The 22,582-nt window shown below is 35.9% G+C and overlaps 4 protein-coding genes and 1 pseudogene across 4 annotated transcripts; 1 reads left to right on the top strand and 4 right to left on the bottom strand.

Annotated features, from left to right (window-relative positions):
- Positions 1 to 4,860: 4,860 nt before the first annotated feature.
- On the bottom strand, positions 4,861 to 9,099 carry LOC130714058 (protein PLASTID TRANSCRIPTIONALLY ACTIVE 14-like; annotated as a pseudogene).
- Positions 9,100 to 10,657: 1,558 nt separating this feature from the next.
- On the bottom strand, positions 10,658 to 11,266 carry LOC130713991 (polcalcin Cyn d 7-like). Its single transcript, XM_057563843.1, has one exon. It carries the CDS (start codon positions 11,167 to 11,169, stop codon positions 10,924 to 10,926), a length of 246 nt encoding a protein of 81 aa, XP_057419826.1. The 5' UTR covers positions 11,170 to 11,266; the 3' UTR covers positions 10,658 to 10,923.
- A 2,690-nt stretch (positions 11,267 to 13,956) lies between these two features.
- Positions 13,957 to 14,461, bottom strand: LOC130714483 (polcalcin Cyn d 7-like). Its single transcript, XM_057564379.1, has one exon. The coding sequence runs from the start codon at positions 14,357 to 14,359 to the stop codon at positions 14,117 to 14,119; it is 243 nt and encodes an 80-aa protein (XP_057420362.1). The 5' UTR covers positions 14,360 to 14,461; the 3' UTR covers positions 13,957 to 14,116.
- A 2,205-nt stretch (positions 14,462 to 16,666) lies between these two features.
- On the top strand, positions 16,667 to 18,685 carry LOC130716167 (pentatricopeptide repeat-containing protein At4g33170-like). Its single transcript, XM_057566372.1, has one exon. The coding sequence runs from the start codon at positions 16,813 to 16,815 to the stop codon at positions 18,502 to 18,504; it is 1,692 nt and encodes a 563-aa protein (XP_057422355.1). The 5' UTR covers positions 16,667 to 16,812; the 3' UTR covers positions 18,505 to 18,685.
- A 111-nt stretch (positions 18,686 to 18,796) lies between these two features.
- On the bottom strand, positions 18,797 to 21,669 carry LOC130716168 (protein SRG1-like). Its single transcript, XM_057566373.1, has 4 exons — positions 21,394 to 21,669; positions 20,767 to 21,011; positions 20,007 to 20,331; positions 18,797 to 19,063 (listed from the first exon to the last, which is right to left on the bottom strand). The coding sequence occupies exons 1-4, from the start codon at positions 21,655 to 21,657 to the stop codon at positions 18,800 to 18,802; spliced, it is 1,098 nt and encodes a 365-aa protein (XP_057422356.1). The 5' UTR covers positions 21,658 to 21,669; the 3' UTR covers positions 18,797 to 18,799.
- Between the last annotated feature and the right edge of the window lie 913 nt (positions 21,670 to 22,582).

Raw genomic sequence — 22,582 nt, 5'->3', positions numbered from 1 at the left:
CATAAGATTTAGGTTTTCTAGCTCTTTTGCTTTTACGAGGTTCGAATGTCTCACTTGGTACATCATTTGAATGATCATCCTTTAGATATTCATCCGAATTTGGTATAGAGTGCTTTGGTCTAGGTATAGAAGAGAAACAATTCTCATCAAATATGGCATCTCTCGATTCTATAATCGTGTTAATAGAAATCGAGTCATTAGGTTCTATAACATAAAACCTATAAGCCTTGGAATGCTCAGCATATCCAACAAAGATGCAAGCTACACCCTTTTCACCCAAAGTTTTCCTTTTAGGGTCCGGGAGTCTAACCACGGCCCTGCAACCCCAAACACGTAGAAATGCCAAATTGGGTCGTTTCTTATACCAAAGTTCATATGGGGTAGTCTTGTTCCTTTTATTAGGAACCCTATTTAACAAATAGCAAGCCGTTAACATGGCTTCTCCCCAAAACCCTTCACTCAAACCAGAGTAAGATAACATGGCATTCACCATTTCTTTAAGAACTCTATTTTTCCTTTCAGCCACACCATTTTGTTGAGGTGTATATGGTGTCGTAGTCTCATGAATGATTCCTACGGATTGGAAAAATACAGGATCATAGTATTCACCACCTCTATCCGTACGTAATGTTTTAATCAACACATTCTGTTGCAGTTCAACTTCAGTTTTATAAATTCTGAATTTATCTAAGGCTTCGTCCTTAGTGTGCAACAAATAAACGTAGCAGAATCTGGATGCATCATCTATGAAAGTGACAAGATACTTTTTATGTCCTAATGATGGAGTAGCATGCAAATCACATAAATCACTATGTATCAATTCAAGTATGACAGATTTCCTTGTTATACTTTTAAAAGGTTGCCTAGTGATCTTTGTTAACATGCAAGTTTTACACTTTTCTACATTTCCATCAAAAACAGGAATTAAATCATCTTTAGACATTTCAAACATTCTTTTATAATGTACATGTCCAAGACGTGCATGCCATAAAGATGATTTATTAACATTCGAAATGGACATAAATACAGAACCAGAATCATTAGGAACTCCATTCAAATTCATCATGAACATACCATTATTATAATATCCAAATCCTACAAACACACCAGACTTCGATAAAACATATTTATCGGATTCATACACTTGCTTGTATCCAAGCTTATTCAATACAGGACCAGAAATTAAGTTCTTACGTAGTTTAGGAACATATAAAACATTAAACAAAGTAATAGTCTTTCCAGAACTGAATTCTAACACCACGCTTCCTTTGCCTTCAACAGGATCAAAGTGATGATCTCCCATGTAGAGGACAGATCCATCTTCCACTGGAACAAAATTCTTGAACCAGAAACGATCCTTGCAAACATGTGTTGTGGCGCCAGAATCAATCCACCATGCGATAGCATCATCCTGCACATAAAATGCTTCAGAAATTAGTGAAACCGAATGTTTAATAAAACTATTCAAATCACAAATTGATTTCTGACCTTGGTTTTGGGATTGGTCCTTAGACCCTTTTCCCGAACCACTTGCATTCGCGTTGTCGTGCTTTTTGCCTGATCGGCAATCCCTCTTGAAGTGGCCTATTTTTCCACACTTCCAACATTCTAGTTTCGGTTTCTTGTTAGAACCGAAACTTCCTTTGTTTTTCTTGAAAGCACGCTTCTTTCCTTTGTTTCTATTGTTATCGTCCTTACCACCACCCTCTTCGATCATATTAACCGAGGGTCCAGCAACTTCTTTTCCTTTTCCTTTATCACCCTCCTGCGCCCTTAGAGATTCTTCTATGCGCAAGTGACTTCCAAGTTGAATCAAAGACAAGTCGTCTTTTCCATGCTTCAAATTGTGTTTGAAATCCTTCCATGAAGGAGGCAACTTGTCTATGATACTTGAGACAGATATTGTTTCATCCATCATCAATCCGTGTTGTGTGAATTGTCCAAGGATTCGGAGGAGTTCATTGAATTGTTCCATGACAGACCTTGATTCAACCATCTTGTAACTGTTGAAATCGGTTACAAGAAAATTTTTACTAGATGAGTCCTCTGCCATGTACTTGAATTCGAGACAATCCCACAATTCCTTTGCAGATTCCACGTTTTGATAAACATCAAATAAGGGATCAGACATACCGTTAAGAATGTGGCCTCTGCATATGTAGTCGTCGTTCTCCCACTTTGATCTGCGCCTTATATTTTCAACCGTGTCATCCTCCAGAAGTTCTGGAATTGGTGTAGACAGGACATACACCACCTTCAACGCTGTCAACATGAAATGCATCTTCTTCTGCCAACGCCTGAAGTCTTGTCCTTGAAACTTGTCCAATTTTCCGAAATTGGTAGTCATCTCCTTGACGGTGCTTCCTCCAGTGCTTCCTCCAGCCATGATTATCAGAGTTACTTTGTTCGTTTGTTAGAAATTAGGGTATGATAATCATGGATAACTTCGAAGAATCGTGTTGAACACTTTCCGAACAAAGTATTTCGACCCTATTCTTGCCTGGGTTCACGAACTCCTTGTTGGGATAATTCTGAAGATGAATCTGCTTCAGGCAAATGAAGAACAGATCAAGAATGTAGAGCGTATTTTTGGTTTCTGTTTTCTGTATATCAACTGAGGACCAAATAACTCATTTATAAGGAGTTTGTTTCAGGAATTGGAAAAACGGTTAATAAAACCGAATTCCTTTTCAAAAAATTTCGAACGGGGCGCTGCCCCGCACCCCGCCCGCTGACCTGGCAGCGGGACCCCAGCCACGGGCTCCGCCCCTTGGAACCCCGCAATCTAATCGCGGTCAATTAGGCGTTGGCTCAACAAGCGTGCACTCCGCACTACCCTAACTCGTTTCCGAGCTTAACGCATAATTGCATCGGCCTTCAATAAATTACATTACTACTAAAATCCATTGATGATACTAAAATCACCAACAACTTCCACAACTAAATAACACGCTACACCAAAACTTTATCCTTTTTTTCTTAAAACAAACTTTATCCTTTATTCATTCAGGTTGTCATATCACCGATGGCCACACACTCACGCTCATTATTAATTTTATTTTATGCAACGATTATTAAGAATTTAAGTAGAGTTACTCTATATTTCTTGAAATATTTAAATTGTACATATAAATTTTTATTTTTTTTGAAATGAAATTGTACATATAATTTAAGCATTGAAGGTTTGTAAATAGATTCCGCCAAATCATAAAATTTATTTTTATTTTTATTAAAATTACAATTTAAAATAAATATAATTTTTCTTTACATGTTTTTTTCTTAAAATAAAATAAGATATTCAGTAAATTTCATGAATAGGTTATTCTTAATTTTTTATTTTATCAAAATTGTGACAGGAAATGTTAGTATGAATTATTTATTACAAAATATGATTTAAATTATGTCGAATTCAATTTCTTAACCCAAATTAATTCATTTATATATTACAAAATATTCAGTGCATATTAAAATATGTTTTCAATTTAATAGTATCAGCATGAGTGTGTGACAAACGTACAATCGGTGATATGACAATTTGAATGAATAAAGGATAAGGATTTGGTGTAGTGTGTTATTCAGTTGTGACATTTACAGGGCCGTCAGATACATCAAAGGGCTTACATTTGTGCTGCAGGGAGCTAGAGACAGGACTTGGCAGGAGAGCATCCGGATTCCCTAGGACTGGAAAGGGTTGAAGAAAAACATAAAGGCCGCGGATACAACTATTTATGTCATCCCATCAAGTGGCAACATCATCTATTAAGCAAGGACATTTCTATACATAATGCGGTTTAATTTGAGGCGGTTTAATTTGAGGTATATAAAAAGCAGCAAGGACAAAAAATTTAGGGCTTAATTGCACTTTTGGTCTCCCAACTATTGCCTTCTTGGGAAAATCGTCCTCAAACTTTAAAATTATAGCAAAAAACATCCTCCAACTATACATGTTGTTGCACTTTTGGTCCACCGTTTGCCTTGATTCGTAAGAAAACTAACGTGAGAAGCTGATGTGGCTCCCTCATGCGTGTCTCACGTGACTTTCTTCAGAGAGCTTGATGACTGGACAAGTCACATACTTCTCACGTGACTCTAAAAGGCTCAAACAGTCATCTCCCTCCTCCATCGTCTTCTTCACCATGAATAAAAAACTAATGACGGCTATGCCTGACAAATGTTTAAAAAAATAGTAAAAGAAAGAAACCTAATACCATAATAGGCCCAAAACTAAAATAAGCCCAAAACGAAATTACTAAAATGCCATTTTTGGGCCCAAAACGGGCTCGGATGGGCTGAAAAGCCCATCACTTATGACAAAGCGATAAGTCTTGATTTTAGGTATGATAACTAGGTAGTATCCCGTGCGATGCACGGTTGCCATTTTTTTTATTGCATACTAATATTATAACATGTACGTTAAAAATCAAATATACAAAAATTAGTGCACATATTTGATTTTGTTTCTTACTAAAACCGAAGAAATTAATGTACATGCATCGTCAGTGTAACATTGTTTACACAATCACCAAATTGAATTCCGACAAATCAAAAAATATATTAGGATTTTAATTAAAACTTGAACTAAATTATTCCACTTATGAAACATACTATAATGTGTTATAATGTTATATGTATCAATTTTTTTTTACATCAGAAAGATAAATTGCACCCGTCAGAAATCGATCCTGGTTGAATCAACATAATTTGCTAAATTAAAATTTCAACGAATTTGAACTAAATTAAATAACCCAACACAACGTGCTTTTTTGGGATCAAATAAATTGAAATCTCATCTCAATTACATACAGTAAAATCTTAAAATAAAAGAGTCCATCAAATTGCGATGGTGTAGTTCAGTACAACTAAAACAAAGGTCAAATGACCAAATAACTGAACCACATAATCTGCTAATAGTTAAAGCATTCACTTTTTTCTATTTAGACATTCATAAAATGAGAGAAACCTTTGGTTTTGTTATCATTTTAGCCCATGTAGAAATTTCTGCGGCAGTGACATCACTCTTAGTCATGGAAAGACCAGGGCAACCATGAGAACAATCAGAGGTATCCTCCTTCCAAATAAAAATGTACACCTGCACGTCATAGTATAGAACAAACTAAGAAACAAACAATTCAATACAAAGATTGAACGCTACAAAGAAGGTTTAACCTTTACTTAGTCAAAAAGACTGAGTTTTGCTCACACAATCAGCACAACTAAGATTAGGAAAATCTAATCCAAAGTAAAATGTCCCTGGCTCCCACTAAAAGTGCTAAGTGCTAAATGCTAACGAAAGCAACACAAATACACCACAAGTTACAGTTATCTAACTTGCAAAAGCACAAACACACGGGTAGGGTGGCAGGACATCCCTCCATCATTTATCATTTTCATGATTTATATTCCACTGTGATCTATAATTTAACCCTACTTCATTAGACAAGCATTTTACTTGAAATAGTTCAACATAACTCAGCATCTTTAAGCACAAGGTTTTTATGCTCACTTCAATTATCGTAATCCGAGTACCCACAAGCCACTTTGCCACTACAAAAATTCAATTCATTAGTATTTATAAACTTAAAATACAGAAATTTATTTTAAAAATAGATATTCAGCTTGGCCTTGGAGTGACCTAGTATATATGTCATGTTCTAGTTTCTAACGTCAATCATTCAAGTTTCATTCACTACTGTCAAAAATAAAATTAACAGAACATAGATTCTATACACAACCTAATGAAAAACACAATTCCCACAAATTGAAATCAATTTCACACACAAAACAATCGAACAACTTTATCCTATTAAAAGTTCCCCGAAAAGTAAATTGTACTGCAAATTCATCCATTAACTTTCCACTGACCAGGTGAGCAACAAAAAGCAAATCAACACGATGAAACCCAAAAAAGCTTACAAACCTACATGAAACCAACCAAAAGATAAGAAAAAGCAACATTAATTTGCCCTTACGGTGGACCTTGATCACATGGGGTAAAACCCTTGGATGAATAGTATCATTGGAGATAACCTTTGTAGTAGTTATAGATACATCGTGATTGTGCAATACCTACTGCCCAAATGAACCTCTGAGGATCACGAGCAAGACGCTTTATTTTAAGGGGTGCACCACTATGCTGACAAGATTACACAATTTGTTAGTAACACAAAATAAGGTATGTGCATAATGGAAAGCTAACAAATTCAACAAGAACACTTTGCTTTTTACCCAGTTTTTCTCCCAGAATTCTAAGGCTCGTTGTTGCTGACTTCTCAAAGTAGAAGCAAGATTAGGATCTTGCAGCTCCAAAAGTTCCTCCTGGATATACAAATCAACACCATATGTCACAAAGTTTTTTTTTTGAAAAGGCAATCACAATAGATATAATAAAAGAGTCTCGGCAACAAAGCTCTCCCAAGTAAGCATAACACAAGAGTTAAAACAGGAAAACAAATAGAAGTAGCCACGAGACTCACAACAAGCAACACATGCACAAGATGACAGCAAAAAGAAAGCTAAAGAAAGCTAAAAGAGTAAGAAAAACAGAAGACAACAATCATCAAACAACAAAGATATGATCCAAGCCAGGCATAAATCTTCAAGTAGGCACCACACATCAGCCCCTCAAAGCCATCAACATTTATCCACTTCCACAGACATCAAAGTCATCAAAGTGCAAGACAAATTCTGCATAATTAAACCAGAACACAGCCAAGGTTCTTGCATCTCATGACATATACCCCATCTCTCAGTTAACCATAGATTAAGAATTCTTGAGGAGGTCAGCAGCAAGGAATTTTCAAAAGTGAAATAAGCAAAGAGTTACCAGCCAGATTTACTAACCACCTCAGACTACAGAATTATAGCGCCACACACACCAAACCTTCAAAGATAACAGCCAGTACCAACCCTTGGTGCTCATACTCAAAGAAGGACTAAAATCACAGCCATTGCAAAAAAGGATCAGATGTCACAAAGTTTATTCCAAAAAATTACAGTAATTGCAAAAAGGATTGCATAATGCCCTTCCTTAATATTACAAAGGATTCCAACCCAACTTAAGAGAGCTCATATGAATTTTGTGGCTCAACTGAAAATTATCACGCACCTCTGTAGATATAAGTAAGCTAGTGCTCTCATCTGCGCTTGGTAAGAAGTCACCATATAACTGCCAAAAGTTTTCCTGGCAGTCAAATGCATATAAGAGGAGGCATGCTAACCTTAAGTCCAAATCTGTCTGCCACAAAGATTAACACAATAACATTAGGCAGATGACTATAAAAGGGTTGTTTACTTTTTGAGTACATACTATTGTTACAACAAGGGGTGACAATTTGATAACTTGTGTACTTATCATGAAAAAAAAAATCAAGCATATCAATTATATCTTATTATGAACTAATGGCTTTAGAGGAGAATTCCAATTACCTATGGATTTGTCGAGTTGATAATATCAAATATTGGATGACCAATGAGAATTATATAAGGGAAAAACATCCCCGGTAGCTTCTTGCTTATGGTTAGCATCAATTCAAGGGGAATTTCCATTATAACCTGTCCAAGTACATCATTAGGATAAACAGTCATCAACAACTCCTAATAAAGGACATTATGCAAATAACTAACTATGTATTATGTGTGCAATTATCTACTCAACCTGATTGTAAGTATAGTGCCATCAATTGCAAAAGTCTTAAATGAAGATACTCACCCTTGGCCGGCGAAGAGGTTCTACATCTTTGGAAGCATACACACCAAAACCATCTGGCTCTTCCTTAAAATCAATTCTGTAAGCTCGCATGCTCCGGACATAACCTATCCGGTAGAAGTCAGGGTCTGCAGGCTCCAACTAAAGAAACAAACAAATCAACAACAAAAAAAAAGTAAGAAAAATCACAACACTCATCAAAACAGAAACCCCATAAAGAATTCATCCAAAGGCTGGTCTTTCATGAAATAAGATACTGAATCTCAATATTAATTGTACACTATCTTCTAAAACCCCATCAAATTATAGAAACAATACTCACTAACTCACTCTACTCAATCAATATTTTCTATTTATAAACTAATTTAACAGTCTCTGGTCCTAGTTATAACTTCCATACTATGAACAACAACAACAAAATGGGATTTACCTCAGACGTTGATTCTTCAACTTTGGGAGGTTGAAACAATGGAAATGGGAGTGCTGCAACGGAAGCTTTGATGGGTTGCACTTTGTTTTGAGCATGAGAGTAAGTGGGTCTGCAGAAGAAGCCATGGTGCAGACCTGTGAACTGTTTAGAAAGCAAACAATAACGTTACGGAAGAAATTCAGAGGAATAGCATAGGATGGAAGAAAGGTAAGAGATTTGAACCTGTGTGTTGGAGAAGAAGTAGTGTGGGGGGTGACCATTCACTATTGAACATCCTTGTAAGTTATGATTATCCAAATTCTTTTCAAAATCTAATCAAGTGGTGTATACTATTTAGCATTATACAAGTAAGCATGAAAGAAAGGGCCGAAAGAATTGGTTACCTCCTCAATGCGCGAGCAAACCAGGATTATCCGAAGGATGAAGGTGGTAAACATTCACTAGATCTTCCATTGGACACAATCAGGAAGTTCTGAAGAAGAAAAAAGAAACGAAAATCCCGATGCTGAATTCCGAAAACGCAAGGGAGAAATCTGAAATCACAAAGTGGAGAAGAGGCGAAATCTCCATGCACAAAACCAGAACCAGAAATCGAAAATCATAAATCAGTGAGAACCTGAATCGCAATTAGTACGCGAATCTGTAGGCAGTGTTGAAAACCAGAGCCAGATAGAAAATCAGAGAACACAAATCACGAACCAGATTGAAGGAGAGGAGCAAGAAGGAGGTGATTGCCAACCGAAAATGCCATTGTTGAAGCTGGGAAAATAAGCTCACCAGGGAGAGAAGAGAAAGCTTCAAGAATCTTCTCATACCATATTGAACGATGAACTCAGATCATGAGACCATCATCTCCTTTCTTGTCGCCACACCCAGCCATCAAAACCCCACCTTATCAACCCCAAAACACGAGAGTAATAAGTTATGAACAAAAACCTTCGAATGTGGGTGGTTGGAGGGATTAAATAGATTAGAAGAAAAGTTATAATGGTTTTAAACTATCAAAAAGTATGCTCAAAAGTTCAGTTTTTCTTCAAAAGTAACATTAGATATCAGAGAAGATGAAAAAAACATGAAAAGTAGTCAGAAAAGTAGAAAAATGGTGAAAAGGAAAATAAAGCTGATTACCACCAACTAAAATAACATAAAGTAACCACATAATAAGCTTAAAATAAACCTTCATTACATGGGAGAAAAACCCTTATGTGAATAGTGGAAAAAATATTATCCCTTTGTAGTAGTTATAGATAGATATATGATTGATTACAACAAATTAATTATCACTCTTATTCCAAAATTATATTTAAGTAAAAACAAATTTCACAATTCATATCTATTACCATCCAAGTAGCTACGTATTATAAATTTTCATAATTTAATATTAAGTCTTAAAACTATCCAATATTATAAAATAAATTTAAATTGTCAAATTTTCCATGAACACCTACAAAATATAAAAAATAAGGAACTTGGAACATAATCATTTTCTCTAAATAAAAAATATATATCCTAGATCAAATGATTATTAATCTCAATACTTAATTTCATAATTTCTTATTTCTATTATTTAGACACACAGTTATTAATTTCGTATCATATATCAAATTAATAATAATCTCAATACTTAATTTCATAATTTTTTATTTCTATTATTTAGGCCTACAATAATATATACTATCAATATTTTTTTTTGAATACTCTATACTACCAATATTAATATCCACATAATAAATATTAACAAATATCATCTATTTAAAGAATTATTACATAGAGCTAAAAATAAACAATATGAAATTATTTCCACCAAACTCAACCAAAGTAAATTCAAACAAAAAATAACTTTTGAAGCATAACCTAATAATTTTAAAACTTCAATTTAAACCAAATAAAAAACCAAAAAATAACAAAAAATGTTCCTTATGGTGCACCTCAGCAACATTTATGAAAAACCCTAATGTGAATAGTGACAAAATGTTATCCCTTTGTAGTAGTTATAGATTATAGATAGTCATTCGGACGTCGGACGCAATCAGGACGAGTGACATCATCTTTGAAGAGTGCCGCCAACCGTGCTACATCATTTATTAAGGAAGGAAGTTAACTATTTTAGTGTTGTTCTTGCATTTAGGGAGTTAAACGAATTTACAAAGAAACTAGCAAAACAGGGATGCATATTAGGCAAGTTGATCTATGAACTCCTAGTGACCATTATTAATATGCCTGCATATTTCTTTTGGGGAGTTTGTACTCAGCTGCTGATCAATTAATGATATGTTCTGTTGTTCAAGAATAAATATTTACTTAAAGGGCAAAACTAACTTAAAATGACTAGAAATGTTTTGGAAAATAATACAGTAAGACCCAAGAAAAGAATATAAGATGCATGGTTTGCTCAGTGGTTTGTTGGTTTGGAGATTGTCCTCTATACCAAGTCCTCAGTTCGAAACCGACACACAATAAAAATGCAAAGAAAAGAAATGTAAAACAACAAATATACATGTAATTATAACATTCAGCTGATAAAAGAAAAAAGAAACCATTAAAAATTCAAAAGCACTCAGACAAATGACTTTTATTTGTCTATTGGTGAGACATATAGATACACTTAATTACTGAAAAATAAAAAATAGAAAGAAGTGGTGATGGTGATGACTATCTTTTCATAACCCAAAGAAAGCCCCACATAAACATCGAAACCATTCTCAATTAAATAACAAAAATTCATAACAATCCCACGAGAAGGTTTTTAATATGGGAATAAGAATATATTCAACAAAATGCAGATAGCTTAGAGTTTCTTCAAGACATCCTTCATGAGGTTTGGGCTGGTGGTGTGAAATTCAATCAACTCTTCGAGTGTGATAAAGCCATCACCATCTTTATCAATTTCGGCCATTCGACGCTGAACTTCCTCCTGAGAAGTTAAGCCTAGCACTTTGAGAGCATCTGCAAATTCAGCCAAAGAGATCTTCCCATCGCCATTCACATCAAAGCGCTTGAAAATGCGCTCACACTCTGCTCTATCTGCAGCCATGTTACCTTCAATATTTCTTGATGATCGAAGAAAGAATGATGGTTAAAAAGTTGAATGCAAGGGTTTTAATTGTTTGTTGATTCATCATAGGATCAATTCCGGAGTTAATTTATATAAGAACATGCAAGCTATAATTATGTCAAGAATTGATGGGCTAGAATTGTGTGACTCCTGATGATTAATTTCTGGTCTCAAACTTTCATCAACATTCTATAGCCAACTATTACCCGAGATTTATGGACTTGCACTCATACCATAAACAAAAATGCTAAATTTTACAAAACCGAAACATAAGAATAGATTCTAAACTCATTTGATTGGTTATTGATTCCTTAAATCCTGAATGAATGAAAATAACTAAGATATGTATTAGTAGTGTTTAATTTGATACAAGATGATTAGCAATAAATTATAGTTCATAAAGCCCTCTAATGCATGGAGTAATAATATTCAATCACAACCTTCCATTTTCTATTTTAAATATTATTAAATTCAAAATTAATTGTAAGCTAACAAAATGGAGGGATGTGATTGAATGATGGTGTAAAACTTATTTACACCGTCGGTGCATAGAAATTAATCTCATTTACAGTAGAGATTAATTTCTATGCACTGACGGTGTAAAAAGTTTTACACCATCATTCAATCACAACCTTCCATTTTCTATTTTAGATATTATTAAATTCAAAATTAATTGTAAGCTAACAAAATGGAGGGATGTGATTGAATGATGGTGTAAAACTTATTTACACCGTCGGTGCATAGAAATTAATCTCATTTACAGTAGAGATTAATTTCTATGCACCGACGGTGTAAAAAGTTTTACACCATCATTCAATCACAACCTTCCATTTTCTATTTTAGATATTATTAAATTCAAAATTAATTGTAAGCTAACAAAATGGAGGGATGTGATTGAATGATGGTGTAAAACTTATTTACACCGTCGGTGCATAGAAATTAATCTCTTTACAGTATATAACAACCCTGAATTAATTAATTAATTAATTAGCCGCCACTAATTAGTCACAATTCTGAGTCCTAGTTAAAATGGTAGTAGCGGTTACACCAACCGCCGCTAAAAAGGCACCACAAAATCCCAAATTTTTAGCATTGACTATAAGTCAACGTTAAGTAAGTAAAAGTTTATACTAATGCCGATTTAGTGCTGGCTTACGGTTAGCATCGGGGCTTACATTAAACAGGTTGAATCTAACTATTTAGTGTCAGTTTAACCGACTTCGACCCTGACATAACTCACTTGGCATAAGAGCCAACACAAATTCATAAAAATTAACTTCAGTCGTATAACCACTTCTAAATAGTGTCAGCTTACAATGTAGAAAATAAAAAAAAAAAAACATGTTAAAAATTGCATTATTTTTTATTACAATTGCTAATTTGTATAATGTAATTTAGAGCTTTATGTGAGCTAGTTTCGAGATATTCTTCGTGAAAATCAAACTTTTAAGGTGAAAGAAGAACCGGAAAAAGGAAAAATCTCTTGTGATTATTATTACAATTAAGCACCTGGGATACCATATGAGGCTAACATTATGATACATTATTTAGTATAATTTCTTTGTTATCTTCAAAGGTTTATGTGCTTGAAATTTTGGAGGAATATGGAATAAGTTTATACCAAAAAGCTGAAACATTTTTTTATAAGCCAAAATTTTTATTAAAGGAAAAATAAGGACGCTCCAACCCAAATATAAGAAGAAAGTAAAAAGAAATAAGTTAAAGCATTTACTTTGTAGAATTCTATGAAACCTTTTTAATTTTGATAAAAAATATTTTGGGACTACTAATGAGTTATCTCAATTCTCAAGTAGTACAAAAGAAGTGATCATGATATTTTAAATGCTATGCTTTGGGCTACTGTGTCAAAATAAAGGTCGCAATCCCCGTATGATAGCTCAAGTGGTAGGAGCTGATGAACATATTGGTTGGATAAGGGGAGGTTCAGGGATCGATTCCTAACATGTGCAATTTATTTTTTCGATGTACAAGAAAATTAGTGGTTGCAAGTTAAAGAGATGATGGTTGACATTCTTTTCTCAATGAGATTTCATTATTTTGTAAAAGGAACAATGATGCTATTCCTAATATATGACTAGTACCTTTCAAACATAAGGAAGATCAAGGCACAAAATGGACAAAATTTATAATTTGCATCATTTTAAGTTAAATCGTTCTAGTAGCAAGGTGATTGATCAACAGCTTCACGAGTTAAATAGTTAATTCATCGATCAAAGTGAAAATTGAGTTGCTTCTTTTGTAGCTTGCTTAGTTTCAAGTGATTCATTCATTGTATTTGATAAAGAAAAAATGATTCGTCTGGCTCATTTGTTTCCTTCAAATTTTCTCATGTAGAACTTTTAGCACTGGATAATCACCTTACAATTATTTCAGGGATATATGCTCTAATAATGCACTTTCAAAATTAGTGCAATTACTAATTTTCATAATTATAAGTTGAATTAATCTAGTAAGTGATTGATCGACAACTTCAAGAGTTGAATAACTATTTTATCAATCAAAGTGAATATTGAGTTGCTTCTCTTTGGTATCGAACTTAATTCCAAGAGATTCATTTGTTTTGATAAAAGAAAAATGATTCATTTGGCTCATTTGTTTCCTACAGATTTCCACTATAGAACTTTTGGCACTGGATAATCACCTTGAAAATTATTGCATGCATATATGCTATGATAATGCACTTTCAGAATTTGGGGAATTAGATATCTTGCTTTTGAAGACCAGGAAAGGGATTCCTCACTATGAAATGGTTAATTAATTTGTAATTAATTTGTATTTAATATTACAAATTTTTATATATACTACTCCACAACTTAAAACTTCTGAATATATAAAAATATGGTAACAAGAAAGAAATAAGATTTTTAATGGCAATATAAGAACATTGAAACCAAATGCAGAAAGCTTAGAGTTTCTTCAAAACATCCTTCATCAAGTTAGGATGGGCGCTATCAAATTCAACTAACTCTTCCAATGTGATATAACCATCACCATCCTTATCAATTTCCGCCATTCGACGCTGAACTTCCTCCTGAGATGTTAAGCCTAACACTTTGAGAGCATCTGCAAACTCAGCCAGAGAGATCTTGCCATCGCCATTCACATCAAAGCGCTTGAAAACACGCTCACATTCAGCTCTATCACCCATATTAGCTTTAATTTTCTTGATGAACACGAGAGGAATTGAAGGTGAAATGAGGGTGTCCTCTAAAGACTCGGCGTTGTTGCTAAATGATAGGAAGAGGATCACTGGTGGAGCTAATTTATATTGAGAGAGTGCAAGCCAAAATTATGTCAACTTTTGATGATTGGTAGGAATTTGTGTGACCCTGTTTGATTAATTCTTGTCTCAAGATTTCTTCGGCTATCAATAGCCAATTGTTGCCCGAGATAAATGAACTTACATTGACATGCTTTTGCCTTTTGTACAATTAGCTAATTTTAGTTTTATTTGAATATATAAAAATGGAAATATTCTATTGTAAGGCAGAAACCAACACCTTGTGAAGTTTCAGCTGATTGAAAGATGACAAATATGACTTGGCAGCCCTTTTTTTACCAAGATAGTGTACCTTTGAAACTTATTCATTTACTATTAGAGAATAATTTTTTTTTAATTACCTAACTAGTATATAACAGGATTTTGTGCCAGATTGATATTCGTCTCTAAGAAAGAAAGTCAAAAAGAAAAAAATAGAGTATCGCCCGCGGGCCGTGATAATTTTTTGGAAAAATATTACAGCATCAAATTGCAACCGTCAAAACCGCGACAATGTACAAAGTGCAAGTTCCCGCATATTTTCCCACGGACATATATTTATGGCGGTTGTTTTGCCACCGTTTAAACTGCCATAATTTCAAGGGTTAAAAACTATAACCGTCCCTGAACTTTGAGCGAGTTTTGAAAACCGTCCCTCGCCGGAAAATTATCTGAAAACCATCCTCAGACTATTGAAAATAATTTGGACTCGTCCCTCCGGCAGCCCCAGGTCCGGCCAGCGCTTACGTGGCTGTCCACGTCAATTAATGAGAGTCCGACGTGGATTTTTTTTATAATTTAAAATTAAAAAAATTCCTAATTAGCAATTAATTTTTTTTTTATAATTTTTCAAAATATTCATTCATCACACCTCCTTCCCTTCCATAAAAAAAACCCTAAATCTCATTTCATCTCCCTGAATCAAAATATTCATTCATCTTCATTTTCAAAATATTCATTCATCTTCATCTTCTTCTTGCTTCTTGTTGCAGCCCCATGTTCTTGCTGCTATGTTAGTTTCTTCTTCTTCTTCTTCTCTTTTTTTTTTTTTTTTTTTTCTGATTTTCTTGACAGATCTGTGGGGTTGGGTTTGGGTTTCTGGGTGGTGGAGGTTGTCCGATGGGGGTGAGGGTGGTGGGAGTAAGGGTGGTCGGTTTTTGCTCTGGAGGTGGGTATGGGTTTCTGGGTTGGTGAGGTTGGGGGTGGTGGGTATGGGTTTTTGGGTTGGTGAGGTTGGGGGTGATGGGTTTGTGCTGTGGTGGTGGGTGAGCGTGGTGGTGTGTGGGCGTGGTGGTGCGTGAGGTTAGGGGTGATGGGTTTGTGCCGTGGTGGTGGGTGGGCATGGTGGTGTGTGGTGGTGCGTGAGATTGGGGGTGATGGGTTTGTGCCGTGGTGGTGGGTGGGCGTGGTGGTGTGTGGTGGTGCGTGAGGTTGGGGGCGGTGGCAGTGGTTTTTGGTTCTCTTCCCTCTCCAGCCTCCACCCAACAATCTGCATTGTACGTTCCACAATCTGCTTCTGATGCAGTGTTTTCCTTCTCTTCTTCAACATTGTTCTTGAACTGAACTGAGCTCTGTTTTTACTCTGTTTCTACAATACTAGTAGTGTTGTTCCCCAGTTGAAAGGAACCATTTTTCTGATTTTTTCCCTTGTTATGATCCACCCCTTTTTCTTTTCTTGCTGTGTTGGTGAGGCACGAACCCATTGTTCTCCAGCTCTATTTTTACTCTGTTACAAGAACGATGTTCAATGCAGAATGTACAAAGATGGAACCTTGCAAGATTTCTGGGTTCAAAGGGGGTTTAGGGTTAATTTGGGGATTTATGGTTAATTTAGGATAATTGGCTTAAATAAAATAATTAGGAATTTTTTTAATTTTAAATAATAATAAAAAATACACGTCATCTCATTAAATGACGTGGCGTGCCACATAAGGGCCTCGCCGGAGGGATGGTGGTCGGAGGGACGGGTCAATTTAGTTTTCAATAGTCTGAGGACGGTTTTTAGATAATTTTACGGCGAGGGACGGTTTTCAAATCTCGCTCAAAGTTCAGAGACGGTTATAGTTTTTAACCCTAATTTCAAAGCGTGAGATTTCCCGCAAATCTTTCTACGAACTGTTTCACTTTCACTTACTTTCCGTCACACTAGCAAGTTTAGTTCGTTTTTCCGGCTAGGACAATTATTGGCTATTTCCAATAGTTTATAAATGAATTTCAAAAAATTTCTAACGAGAGACGAAAATCAAAACACGCTAACAACAAGCAGTATAATTAACCTTGCTATGGCCAACTCATGTATGCAGTAAGGTTGTCTATGATTCATTTACATTCCAGGCTTCATCATGCATTGCTCCGACAATGACGACCCTCGCGCGACGCACGCACGGGCCATAACATCCACCACCGCTGACACCGCCACCTTCAACAACCTCATAACACGCTACTCCAAATCCAACCACCCTTCCTACGCCGTCGCCGTCTTCCACCAAATCCCTCGTCCCAACGTCGCCTCATGGACCTCACTCATCTCCGCACACTCCAACACCCTCCTCTCCCTCCGCTACTTCATCTCCATGCTCCGTCACCCCGCATTCCCCAACCACCGCACCCTCGCTTCCCTCTTCAGAACCTGCACCTTCCTCTCTTCCCTCTCATTCGGCCTCTCCCTTCACTCGCTATCCCTCAAACTCGCCCTCTCCCACGACCCTTTCCCCGCTTCTGCTCTCGTTGCCTTCTACTCCAAGTTCCGCCTCCCCCACCACGCGCGCAGGGTGTTCGATGAAATTTCCCACAGAGACAACGTTTGTTATTCGGCCATTATCGTCGCTCTTGCTCAGAACTCGCAGCATCTTGACGCCCTTTTAGTGTTTGCTGACATGAGGGATGGCGGTTTCACGTCGACTGTTCACAGCGTTTCCGGGGGACTCCGTGCGGCTGCTCAGCTTGCCGCGTTGGAGCAGTGCAGGATGATCCATGCGCACGCGGTTGTTGCTGGGCTTGACTCGAATGCGGTGGTGGGTACTGCTCTCGTTGACGGGTATGGTAAAGCGGGCCTTGTTAACGACGCAAGGCGGGTTTTTGAGGATGATTTGATGTGTATGAATTTGGTGGGTTGGAATGCAATGATGTCTGGTTATGCTCAACAAGGGGATCATCAGTCTACTCTTGAACTGTTTGATTCGATGGGGAGTCGTGGACTTGTGCCTGATGAGTATAGTTTTTTGGCGATTCTAACTTCACTTTGTAATGCTGGGATGTTTCTGCAAGTTGATCAGTGGTTGAGTACGATGAAAGTTGATCATGGTTTGGAACCGACTCTAGAGCATTATACATGTTTGGTGGGTGCAGTGGCCCGGGCTGGACAATTGGAGCGTGCGGAGAGGATAGCATTGACAATGCCGTTTGAGCCTGATGCAGCTGTTTGGCGAGCTTTGCTTTCTGCGTGTGCTTATCATGGTGCAGCCGACAAGGCATGGTCCGTTGCTAGGAGGGTGTTGGAACTAGAACCCCATGATGATTCTGCTTATGCTATTGTTGCTAACGTGTTGTCGGCTGCAGGAAGGTGGGATGAAGTTGCGGAGTTGAGGAAGGCGATGAAAGATGGGAAGGTGAAGAAAAAAGGAGGCAGGAGTTGGATTGAGGTGCAGGGAAAAGTTCATGTCTTTGTGGCAGGGGATTGGAAGCATGAGAGGTCGGTGGAAATTTATGAGAAGTTGGCAGAGCTTATGGGGGATATTGAGAAATTAGGATATGTTCCTGTTTGGGATGAGATTTTGCATAATGTTGGGGAAGAAAAGAGAAAGGATGCTCTTTGGCATCACAGTGAGAAGTTGGCTGTTGCATTTGGTGTGCTGTGTGAATCATTGCCATCAAGGAAGCCATTGAGGATTGTAAAGAATTTGAGGATTTGTAAAGATTGTCATGAGGCTTTTAAGTATATGACAAGAGTTTTAGAAAGGGAAATTATTGTGAGGGATGTCAATAGATACCACAGATTTTTGAATGGTAGTTGTACTTGTAAAGACATATGGTAACATATACTAATGACAGGAAATACGTTCTGAGGCTTGTTTCTCATGACAAATCATAAAGAACCCTGGACTTGTGTGCTTATTTATACTTGTGCAAGAATTTTCATCTTGCTGTGATACAGCTTAGTTAAAACTCAAGACTTATGCATGACAGTGAAGCTAATTTTGTATGGTGTTTCAAGTATATATCTTTGAAGAAGGTTTGTCATAAGAGTTTCAGATTGATAAACTATATATGTACAACATGCTGACACACATAATAGTCTAATACACTCATTAGATAGTCAAGTGTTAATCTTTAACTATATAAGTTAAAACTTTTAACCCTCATTTTCTCCAAGTGTGATTTTCCATCTAGATTTCGGGAAAAGAAGTCTTTGAAGTAATCTTCCATCAACATGGTTTTGAACAAAGGTGGGTTTTCAGAACTTGTCAAACGTTTGACCGGCCCAATTTCTGCCTCAAATTTGGGGTTGAAGAACATGGCAATAGAAATCCTCTCCTTTTCTTTGTTCACTGAAGCCCTGTGCTCTATGCTGGTGTAGGCCCCATTGCTTAGAATCTGCCAAATTAGAAAAATTAAGGAAAAGCAGATGGATAACAATAGGGTTTTTATTTGATGTTTGTACTATTTGAACATGTGTTAAAAAATGTGAATTGAGTGAGTTTATCATATTTAAAATATTTAAAACATAATAAGTGGATGGCTGAATTTTGAACAACACAAAAAGTACTCATTGTATTGTATTTAAGAACTTTAATTTATCTATATTGATATTTCTCTTTTAATTTATTTCCATCATTTTATCTTTTTTTTTCACTCTCTTATTTTAACATTAAATCACATAACATAAATTTCATTTATCTATTTTTCTTCCTTTATTTCTCTGCGTATGGATGAGACTGTGATGTGCATAAACAAGTTAATATTTACATCATGATGATGTGGAGATTGAGCATTATCTCTAGGGTTTAAATATGTTTCTGATCCCTCTAAAATTAGCGTCTTTTGGTTTATGCCCCTCTATTTTTTTTTGGTATATACCTTTATTGTGAAAGTAATATGGAGGGATAAGCCCCTGACGTTACCTACTAACGGGCGCTGACATGACATATTTTAGAGGACCTAAACCAATGAACCATAATTTTAGATAGACCTAAGACATTATAAAAATTGAATTTTAGGTATTTCTAAATGACGTAAGGTGACGACAGAGGCTGAAACCTCAGTATTATTTTGCATTTAGAGATGTATACCAAAAATTATATTTAGAGGGGCCTAAACAAAAAGACAGAGGGACCAAAAACATATTCAAGCATTATATCTATGCAAAAATGAAGTTATGATTAGCATGATTGATTGGAAAGAATCTTAGTTTGATACAGAAAACCAAACAGATGATCGAGAACCTAGGACTGGGTTCAATACACCACGTTTTTTTTTTATTTCATGATCAAAATAATTTAAAAAATGAGGAAAAGGAGAAAAAAAAGGTATGACAAACCTCCATGATGTCCCCAACGTTAATAACAAAAGCATCTGGGAGAAAGGTCACAGGAATCCAAACCCCACATTTCTTTATTTCAAGACCCTCCACTCCATTAACCTGGTTAAGAATGGTTATGCCAGTGGCATCAGAGTGGGGTGTGAGGCCTACAACTTGCTCTGACCGCGGACATGGTGGATAGTATGTCATCCTCACAGATTGCATCCCATCTTCAAAGAGATTCTCCACTTCTTTCATATCCATGCTAATGGCTTTTCCTAATAGTCCAAGAAGTGTCATGCCAAGTTTCCTCAATTCTGAGAAGTATGACTCCAGGGTATCCCTTCACATGTGCATAGAGATCATTAGTTATTATATGATATCTTTGGAAATGATTTTCGCACACACAGAATCCCTCAACGCATCTTGTCAACATACTATTTAGCAGGAGTTTTTAACCGTTGCTAAATTTTGCTCCGGTTAAAACCTCTGCTAAATAGTACTAAATATGTTAGAAGGATGTCATGAGGTTGTATATTATATAAGAGATGTATCACTATCTTCTCAAGTGGAAACTTTACTACGTTGAAATTATATATCTATCTCTTTCTTTATAAGTATTAAATTAGAGGAACATTCAAATATTAATGAAAAGAGATATAAATACCATGTTTTACTTGACATTGTCACGTGACATAAGAGAATCATATTTGAGATATTTTGGGGTTATATATATATATATATATATAAAGAAATTAGAGACGGATAAATTAAGGACCTTAGTGGTGAAGGGAGCTCTGGAAAAAGATATGGCTTTCTTCTCTTGACAGGGTTGATTACCATGTAGAATCTGTCCCCCCAGTCAAGCTTTTGATCTTTACATCTGATGGCATGTCCATAACCTTGAACATCTCCTGGTCTGATTTGGTATTTTCTTTTCTCCTCAATGGGGAGGTTGAAAAATTTCTCAGTCTCAAGTTTCAGCTTCTCTAATAGTTGTGAGCTAACACCATGGTTCACTACCTGCGTCAACAGTGGATTCATATCGAGTGATATTTATATGTAAACATACTCTTTTCTACATACATCCAATTAACATATAGGTTAGTAGCAGTTTTTAACCGGTCACTAGAAATATTTGCGGATGTTAAAAATCGCCACTAACATGTATGTTGATTGAATAACTTTGACTATGTTTAGATATATCAGTTGGTTTAATGTAAACGGAAATCACCACGTACTTTAACATAAAAATGAGCATAACTCTTTGTATAAACTGAAATGAAAGACTGTTTATGTTGCATATTCAAACTTATTGCAAATGGAAAAGTATTCACTAATATCTTATTGCGAAGTGGAAAAGTAATCACTAGTTCTATATCTGAAAGGATATGTTGTCCCAGACCTGAAAGAAACCCCAATCTTTGCATGCTATGTACAACTTCTCAAGTTCAGTGCTGGCAGTTCCACACAGCAAGCTTTGCAAATCAAAAACTGGAATGGTTGGCAAAGGAGTATTGGTTTCATCTAATTGAATTGGAGGTTCATGTTCTGGACGAATATACATTTCTGGTATTCCCATTTCTGGTGTGCATGTCTTGGCCATTTCCATGACGCCAAGAACAGAATGAGTGGTCCCAAAGACAGTACTAACTTGCTTTGATGTCATAATTGGTAAAGCTTAAAGTGAATCGTGCATGCCACCAAATGGTATGATAGGTATTTATGCTGCATGAAGATGCAGTGTGCAGTTTGGACCCGTTCTTTGAAAGCTTAAAAAACTATTAAAACGTCCGTAAAGTGTGTGTATTGCTGACTATGACTAATTAAACAGTGCCAGATATCATGATGGCTTATTCATGATATATTTGTAGTCGTGATTAAAAAAACAAAAGTTTGATAATTTGAAGAAGTTAATTAGTTGAAAGATATATGAAACGTGTTTTTAATGGTTTGATTCCCCACCTTCCATAAGGCCCTTTCAATATGGCCCTCCTTGGACCGAAACCAAGGGCAACGGCCAAATCAGGATACTTCGCAACTCCCAAAAGAAAAATGATCCGGGGATATCTGTGTAGTACATACACCCACACACATGCATTAAGAATAAGAAAGAAAGATAAAAGAAATAGGTAATAGATGTGATTTATGATATGATATAATATGATAAAAGATAGAAAAATATGATATTTATGAAATATTGCTAGAAATCTCACATTAATTAGAGACATGACCAAGATAACTTTTATATATAAAAAGACAATTATTACCTCATGAGCTAGCTTTTGAGATATAAAGTACTTTAAGATTCTCTACAACGCTTGAATTGTATATTTGACAATAATGCATGCATGACACTAATAGTCTAATACCATCATCTCCACATATGCTTGATCCCGGCCCATTGCTCTAAAGAATCATCCACGATTTCTAGAACCTCTTCGTATGGGATAGAGTTGACATAGGCCCTTGCAAGGTCGCATTAGATTTTCCTTTTAATTTTTTTTGACCTTTTCTTCTTTTATTCATTGCTTCTTCTTTTCCATAAAAAAGATGTAAATGCTTTTTAATTTTCTGCTCCTTCCAAACCATTT

This window comes from Lotus japonicus, chromosome 4, assembly GCF_012489685.1.
Source record: "Lotus japonicus ecotype B-129 chromosome 4, LjGifu_v1.2".
Taxonomy (NCBI): domain Eukaryota; kingdom Viridiplantae; phylum Streptophyta; class Magnoliopsida; order Fabales; family Fabaceae; genus Lotus; species Lotus japonicus.
Note: the sequence above shows the minus strand (reverse complement) of the source record. Positions and strands in the feature narration are given on the sequence as shown.